The following is an 8710-nucleotide window of genomic DNA, read 5'->3' as shown; positions in this document are numbered from 1 at the left end:
AGAAATAAAGGTTTCCATGCTTCACTCAGTGATTCTGATTTAGAGGGATCAGCACAAGGCCTAGGAATCTCTATTTTAAAAAGCACCATTTTTTCCCTAATGCAGGCTGTCTTTAGATCATACTTAGAGAAATAATGCTCTCCTCCCCGCATACCAGCAAACATACATGTGCTGTACATATGTACATAGATGAATATATAAACATATATAAACACATATACACCCATATTAAATGTTCTACCCAAGTCTTATAAAAATGGGATTGCTCTATGACATGTTTTTTTCAGGGAACATTCTATTAAATAATCTCTCTGAATCACCACATACACATCTGCGTTGTTTTTCACAGCTACATCATATTCCACTATATGTGTGCACCATAATTTATCCAGTCCTCTATTAACGGTCATTTAGATTGTTGCTTTTTTTTTTTTTGCTATTACAAGCAATGCTGCAATGAATGCCTTTATACATTATGCTAAAATTTCTGTACAATATAGAGAGTGGAATAAACATGGAAGAGCAGGACTGCTAGGTCAGAAGGTATATGCACTTTAAAGTTTGACAGATCCTGCTGAACTGCTCATCAGTTTAGTTGTACCCATTTAAGTCCTGCCAGTGGCCTCTTAAACTAATGATTTCCCCACACCTGTACTAATACTAGTATCAATCTTTTTAATCCTTATCTATCTGACAGGTAAAAAAATAAACAAAATCTTAATTTATATTTTACTATGCTTTTAATATCAGAATAACTAGCATTCAGTGTACCACTGAAACACAATTACCTAAAGCTCTACAAAATGTACCATAATTTATTTTTGGAAAACTCTTATTTTGACCTTAAAACTTAACTCTGTCACCTATAAGACAGATGGAATGAGTGAATATCAAACACATGTCTGTTATGTCGTATTCACTTAGTATCTTCTTTTACCAAGTGATAGAAAAGTGAGAGTCACAAGACCTATGTTTAAGCTCTAGCTTTCCACCCAGCAGCTAAGTGACCTTGGGCAAGTCACCTGACCTTTTGAGAGCTTCAGTTTCCTTTTTTGTAAAATGGGAATTCTAATCATTTTATAGGACTGTTCTGAAGATTAAATGAGATCATAATTTTAACTACAAATATTAGCTATCTACCACCACAATAACACTGCAAGGGAAATTACCAAGTGACTAGAATTATTTGTAAAAGCCTTTCTTAATAATTATAAAATAATTATATGCTGGTATTACAGATTCTATGAAGTGAGTCAACTATTTATTGGGATTGCTAAAGTCACTAGAAGACTTTGTATGCCATAGGGCTAACATACTGCCTACAAAATCACTTCTCTTGTTTTCTATGAATGCTCCTCTAATAGCAGTCAGAAAATATTTCCTAAATTACTTACTTCCTTGGATGAAATGGAATTATCCAAATATATAATCAACTATACAACAGGATTTTTTTTCAAGCTTCTAAGAGGGTTTTGTTTCTAAGCACACACAATAATCCTATTCAAGTAATGTCATGGAGATTTCCTAGAGTCAGTAAATGAAATTTTAAAATTTTACCGTAATACAATACGTTGGAGATCTTATCCTTGATTCTTTCCCAAAACTAACGTCAACCTAACTCACACATTCATTGAATGTCTCAATACCTACCATGCACAAAGTCCTATGCTAGGAACTAGGGGCATATAGTCTCTGCACTCAAGAGATAAAGACCCATATGAAAGATAAAAGGGCAAAGCACTGTTATCTAAATTTGCCTGTACTTCTGGTACGACAAATAATCAGTCACTGGTGCATGACCCATGGAGCTCATCTTCTTCTGGATGGATACTAATGAACTTGTCACACTTCTCATCCTTAGCCATGTAAAACGTAAAGCCAGGAATGAGATGTCACTGTCCTATGGCTTACTCCCAAAAGCTCTCAATGGCTCAACTCACCTAAGTCTTCCTCCTTTAATTTCTTCCTCCACATCGTGACTTTTGCAAAATTTTATGACGATTTTTAAATTAGTAAAGTGATCTGGAAAAAATATTTTTTCAGTTTTTATTTCATTAAAACAAGAGGCAACACTGCTGTATAAAGTATTGCATATGGAGAACATTTACACAAATACACAAATCTTCAAAAAACTAAACTCCAGTTTATTTCCATAGCCTTAAAAAGGTAGAGAGCACATAAAAATATCCGAAGTTGTAATTTATTCTTTAGGAATGTAAACTCTAGGAACACAATTAGAAACAAGTCAATTTACTATGAAAAGATTAGTATCACTACGTGATTAGAAATAAAGATAAGAGGTACACAATAAACTCCACATAAGAGAAAATAACAGTGTGTGAAATAGGACCTTGAGTTTACTAGTAGAAACTTCGTATCAAGACATAAGTACTCTAGAACTCTATTAAAAAACACAAAAGCATCTTCTAAAACGTTCACTGCTAATCTCTTTAGGTATGCACAAGTTACAAAATACAGAAGACAACATATTTCTGTTCTCTGATGAAGAATTTAACAATATTAAATATAAATGTGAATAACTCAAAGTATTGGGTATAATTTTACTAAGCAATTAATCTAAAAGTATAAATTCATGCTAATTAAAGGACTAGAGAGTTTATTTTTTATCCAAAGATTGGGAAGACACTATTATACATTAACTTCTATCTACAATGATTAATTTAAGTACCCATCAAATTATTTTTTTTAAATGGCTTTTTAAAAAATATTTTTTCAGTTATATTATTTAACATATATATTTCCTTGATGTGCTTCCCTTTAATAAAGTGTAGACTTACTGTGCCTATAGACTCAAACGTTAAATAGCCTTACTTTAAATATCTGCTGAAAATTAGGTCTCAGGGTGTATTTTTCTTTACAATTTAAATTTAAAGGTTTCAACACTTTAATTTTATTCTTCCAAAATAGACAAAATCCCTTAAAAATGGGATCATTTTCCATCTATTTTGGTTTAAAAATTTTATTTCCCTTTATTTTAACTTCTTGTCTTTAAAAGTTAATAATAATTTTTATAATTATTATTGAATAATGTTTGCTAAGCAGTTACTTCATAATTGAAAAGAGCAATGAAATATTGCTCTTTCAAAACACACTGAAATCATTTAAGGACTGAGAATTTCTACTCTTCACATCTACAGAGCTGCCTTTAAAAGTTCCATGGTGGTATAATAAGGGATTCCAAGGTGCTCACCTGCCCTGGGACACTCCCCTGAAGTCTTTGTTTCTCTCTCCACTCGGATTCTAAAACGGAAAAGCTGGCACTCAGCTTCACTAGAATATCCCAGGTAGTCGGGTATCTGAAGAGTGAGAAGTTGGGTAATTTCAAGAATCTTTTAGAGGTTTAAAATGTGGAATGGGACTACAATGTCTGCGCAGATCCTCTGAGCTATGGGGTGCAAGGCCCCAGTTTTGTGCAGAATCCTTCTTGTGGTAAAAGGTATTACTCTGGATATACAGAAGTTCTGTGACCAAATGGTCACATCAGCATCTTCGTAAGAAAATGACCTACAAAAGCCACTCCAACTTTCAAATTTGGGAAAGTGAGTGGGACAAGAAGAGTAGGGATAACTACCATTGTTACCACAGTTAGCATTACCCAGTATTAATAACTGCTATAAAAATTTTCAAATGTATAATCTTTATTTGAAATAGTATCAAAGGTACTACAAAAGAATTTTACTGTTAACGTAACTCCACATTCCAGAAAATCAACTGGGACAAATTACTTGGAGCAAAAATTCAGAACCACTCCTTTGAGTAAGCCTTCAGGGTTTTTAAAAGAAAAAACACATGCAGATTTGTTGTGCATTGTGTAAAAGGGTGGTACCCCTTTCATACTTAAAATTGTAGGCATCTACAGCTCTGATTCCACTTTCAAATAACAGAAGAATATAAAATGTTAACATTTTTATTGTAAAAATAAATGAGATTCATTAAAAATTTAGAATTAGGGGACTTAAGTCAGTTGACACTCTTAAAAAATTAATTAGCTTTAAAAACAATGAAGATTATAATGATCCAGTATCCAACATATTTGATCTAGGGTTGTGAGACCACTGAGAATTCTAAATATTAGATAAGTGATTTATTTGCACTTTGATACTATCTTCTCAAACTTTAATGTACATAATAATCACCTGAGATCTTATTAAAAGGCAGATTATGATTCAGTAGATCTAAGGTGGCTCTGAAATTCTGCGCTTTTAACAAGATGGCAGGTAATGCCAATGTTCCTTACTGGTCCTCAGACCACAATGATTTATAATAGCAATGATCTAGAACAGTAACAAAATGAGGTTCCATTACAACAGCTGAACATTAAAATCTGATCTCTGATTTGTGCCAGCTAATGTTTCCTCAGACTTATTCTACAATGTTTCCTAAGCACCTTAACTTGCCTCCAATGCCAATCTTTTAAATTAGTTCTTAAGACTATTATTAATATTGTTAGTAGCTATGCCTAGGGGAAATTCTTTGTTAAAGAATTACAAAAAGACAATAGGAAATTCACAGTAATTGTACACAGGATTTAAATTGTACACAGGATTTCTATTAAATTAATACTTTATCAACTTTCACTGTCTGGTTGCTTTGCTTTTTTTTTTTTTTCCTACAATGTATGCCAATAGATCTTATTCCATTTCTATCACTGGCACTAAAAAAATCAAATTCACTTATGTTAAAAACCATATTTTATTCAGGGTTACTGAATAAAAACTAGTTCTTGCTTTTTGAAGAATTGGATTTAAAACGATAGCCAAAGCAGTTATGGTCAAAACTGCATTCATAGTGAAAATGCTTTAGCAGTCTTCAAGACATAACAAATTTTTCACATATTTGAGCTCTGCATAAGCAGGTACAAGAGGAAAACTAGCATTTTCTCTGTGTGACCACAGCTAAAGACTGTGAATAAGGAAACCACTGTGTACTAACCACTAACAAGGGGACAGCTCCCTACATCTTCCTCTCCAGTCAACTTACTCTCTCATCCTCAACCCTGCTTTCTCTCTCTTACCCTAGATTATTACTTAAGTATACTTGATTTATAAGGAACCTCAACCATAGCTGAAATGACCACCACTAGCAAACATCAAAATTTTACATCCATCTGGAGGTCACCTGATTCTCTATAGCTACATACAAGTTTGTTTAGCTTCTGCCATATTGCCTTTTTATTTTTATTTTTTGGTTGGGAGCAACTACATTGATTATTCTTTCTATCATAACAAGAACATTTCAAATAGGCCTGTTCACAAAACAAGAAACACACTTAATATTTTTCATACTTAAAATTTTAAATTTAAGAACACAAACATATATAACCCTAAATTAGTCAATATATAAATGTCCTTTGTCCATATTTCACTATTTTTATTTTCTTTCAATGATATTTTATAGATGAAAAATTTACCTAATTTCCTTCATTTGTAGACAAACAATTCAATATGGTAAACACTGGTATCTTGAGAGATGGGTTGCAAAATTCAGTGATTTCCAGGAAGTCTTCAATGATGTGTGCTCTGAATTGTGGGAATCCAAACTAAGTAGGATTTCCGAAGTCCAGCAGCAGGGTAAGTCAGTTTTATGGCCTATTACATCTTAGGAACCGAAAGGGATTTTCACCTGCTAAATCCAGATCAAACACTTCAAAACAACACATCTACTAGCAGTCTGATTTCTAATATAAACATGTTCCAAAGATAACAATGGAAACCCCTCTTCCCATCCCCTGGAATCATATAATATTTTAGGTTACAGAGTTACCAGGCATTTTCCAGTGCTTTATATAAACTGTTCTACTAATCTTAAAGATGATCTGGTTACAAACATTTTTAGCAGGCACTTTTCATACATATCAGTTTTGTTTTTTCCCATGCCTGTTTTTCAGACTGGCTTGCTGAACAGCCAGCTGTAGAATTCCTGGAGTTGTACCACAGCCTCATCCTTGAAAAAACTGTTCTCATGCAAGGAGATTCCCTCTTACACTGAAGGCCAAACATACAGCTACCAAAATAGGAGTTATTAAAGAAAAAGACCCATAACCTCTCATGAGCTGTAACCAATCTGATTAGACAGCCTGCCAAAATGTACTGTCACACTGACAATCTCAGGGCAACAGAAACAAATAAGAAAGTAAGAAAAAAAAAAGACTCAAGCCAAGGGGAAAACAACCAACCAAGAAATAACAAAACCATATTTCAACTTACTGCAACCTAGACATTATTCCCTTCATAAAGTCAAGGTAGCCTTCAGAATTTAAGACATCAGGGCTCCTGTCAGGAACAGGGATGAAAGACGACCCTGGGAACTTTCATGAAGAAGCAAAGTCGTATTTTCTGATTCACTGGTTACGTGAGAAAACCCTTACAAATTAATCTGTGGACAAAGTAATGCTAATACTAGGAGGTCTCTGCTGACCTGTTTGATGCTTCATTGGAAGTTCAGTCCTTTCAGAAACGTAAATAAGCGTTTCTTCTTGCAGACTGCAAGCAGAAAACCTATTGCTATCTGTCCCAGTCCCACAGCCAACAGCAGATGATGGGTTATATGGGACTGTGACACCACTAACTTGTTCAAAGGATTTACTGAATACGGTCGCAGCGGTCTTAGCCAAACCATGACTACTAGGTTTAGGCAGAGATTGGCTGGTTGTTAATGTAAGTCTCTTCAAGGAGAGAAGCTCGAGATTCTCACTTTGGGCTCTCTGAGTTTGTTTTCGAGCAAAGTGATCTTTGCAAGACTCCCCTGCAGTTTCTTTTTCTTTTCCTCCAGTTTTGTTTCCTCCTGACCGTCTCTGAGTCTTTCCTACACTTGCCTTGTTACTACAATTTTGACTACTGTTTGATAAACCCGACTGGCTGATACTAGACGCAGCCCTGGAATAAAATCCCTCGTCAACTTCAGATATCTCCATCAGTTCTTCTTGACCTGTTAATTCTGTATTTCCTAAACAAAGAAATAACAAAAATTAATTAACATTAAGCATTTTAAGTAATTGTTTTTTCATGATTCATACCAAATCAAGTATACTTTAAATACATTAAATTTTAGCATAATATGTAAGGCAACAGATTATAGACCAAAATCAAAGGATAATCAAAACATTCTATAAAATGTCAACAATAGTTCATTATAATTAAATAAGAGTAATTTAGAGTGTATTAAACAAAAAGCATGCCATAAACCACACCCCACTGTGTTTTTAGAAAAAGTTCTCTTACTATTCATGCAAAAGATCAGAAACAATTAGGAAAAATACCACACAGTAAAACTAGAGGTAAACTCTCCCCCAGTAGCAAAGCAGTGTAAAATCAAAGATCATACCAAGGAACTTTTTAAAAAATGGTATTAAAATATTTCAAAGATTTTTTTAAAGGTTGCACTCCACATTCTAGATTATTTTACTAAGAGAAAAATATACAGACCATAAGTATCACAAGCTCAAACTTGTTAAAATTCTTTATACATTCTCCTTCGTATCAAAGATGGCAAAAATACAAAGATAAAAAAGTAATTTTAGATCTCAAAACATAAGCAGAAAATTATTTTGGAAGCAGTTTTCTGCCTCATTTTCATAACTATTTACTCAGAGACAGCAGAGCTATGACCATTCCAAAGAGCATTAAGAGTCATTGAGAAACTGTGGTACATAATTCATGCATTTTGATTAGGTGACATGCAAAATTTTTGTGACTGTGCAACTGTTGCTTAAAACATGCAGCAGTGACCCTTTGCCATGAGATACCTTGGAGTGCAGCTATAAAGTGCTCTGCTAAAACTGCACTCTGCCAGGTGAGTTTATTCCATCCTCCATCATTTTTCTTACAGATTTTTGCCTCCTGATCTCTGGCAAGCCTTTGCTCTCAGTTCTAGGATCTGTGGTTGTTTCCTGTACACCCTGTATATGCTGAGCATCAATCTCTCCTAGTGTTCTGCCTTTTTCCCCATTCCCGGTCCTCTCTCCGGCCACATTTGTGACACTAATCTCAGGAATGACAAGGATGCCCAATTCAGTAGTATCATTATTGTTGTCAGGTTGCTCTAGAATTGAAGATGATAAGACAAAATGATGGCTGAAAACAAAACAAAATAAAAATGCAAAACAAGAAAAGCAAAAAGATCCAAAACAAAAATTGGACGAGTGAATGTTAGGTGTTAAGCCAAATATTTGCACTGTAGAAATTCCCATAATTTACCATACTCTGACAGCACTGGAGACAATGGGGTCATGTTCTTTAATTTCAAATGACAATGACAAAACTCAGAGCATCAGTTAATGTTCTGTATTTTTTCACACACATATTTGACGTGGACTATGAAACAGAAATTTTTTTATAGTTTAAAATAGAATTTCTATTATTTTTAAGATAATATTGTGACCACTTGAACTTATGTCAAGCTTTAGGCAAATTTTCAAGGATTTACAGCCAAAACTCTAGCTCTTCTTAACATGAGGAACCAAGCCACTTAGGAATTCCCCTTGCACAAGTTTTTTATTAGATTACACTGAGACTGCCTTAATAAACCATGATATTGGAAAAACGCTTATGCACTTATATCATGGTTAGTTATGCTACAGGTATAGTTTTTGTTTTACACACCAATCATCTTGTATATTAGTAAATATTAATGCAGCTGTAACATAATTAAACAGTCTATTCCTTCAGACTCATACTAATTCCATAAATTT

At 33.9% G+C, this 8710-nt stretch overlaps 1 protein-coding gene across 5 annotated transcripts in view; it reads right to left on the bottom strand.

Annotated features, from left to right (window-relative positions):
• Positions 1 to 2032: 2032 nt before the first annotated feature.
• The window catches only part of HYCC1 (hyccin PI4KA lipid kinase complex subunit 1), a 91705-nt gene continuing 85027 nt past the window's right edge, over positions 2033 to 8710 (bottom strand). For 4 of the 5 annotated variants that reach the window (XM_082472734.1, XM_082472735.1, XM_082472736.1 and 1 more), the window contains one exon: positions 2033 to 6966. In XM_082472734.1, the coding sequence (XP_082328860.1) occupies positions 6392 to 6966 (575 nt within the window). In that variant the 3' untranslated portion in view covers positions 2033 to 6391. Of the gene's footprint in view, positions 6967 to 7765; positions 8062 to 8710 lie in introns of all 5 variants that reach the window. The other variant, XM_082472737.1, reaches the window with a different exon arrangement.

This window comes from Balaenoptera physalus (genome assembly GCF_965194825.1).
Source record: "Balaenoptera physalus genome assembly, chromosome: 8".
NCBI classification, from domain to species: Eukaryota; Metazoa; Chordata; class Mammalia; order Artiodactyla; family Balaenopteridae; genus Balaenoptera; species Balaenoptera physalus.
The sequence above is the reverse complement of the archived record's forward strand: the minus strand, read 5'-3'. Positions and strand labels throughout refer to the sequence as shown.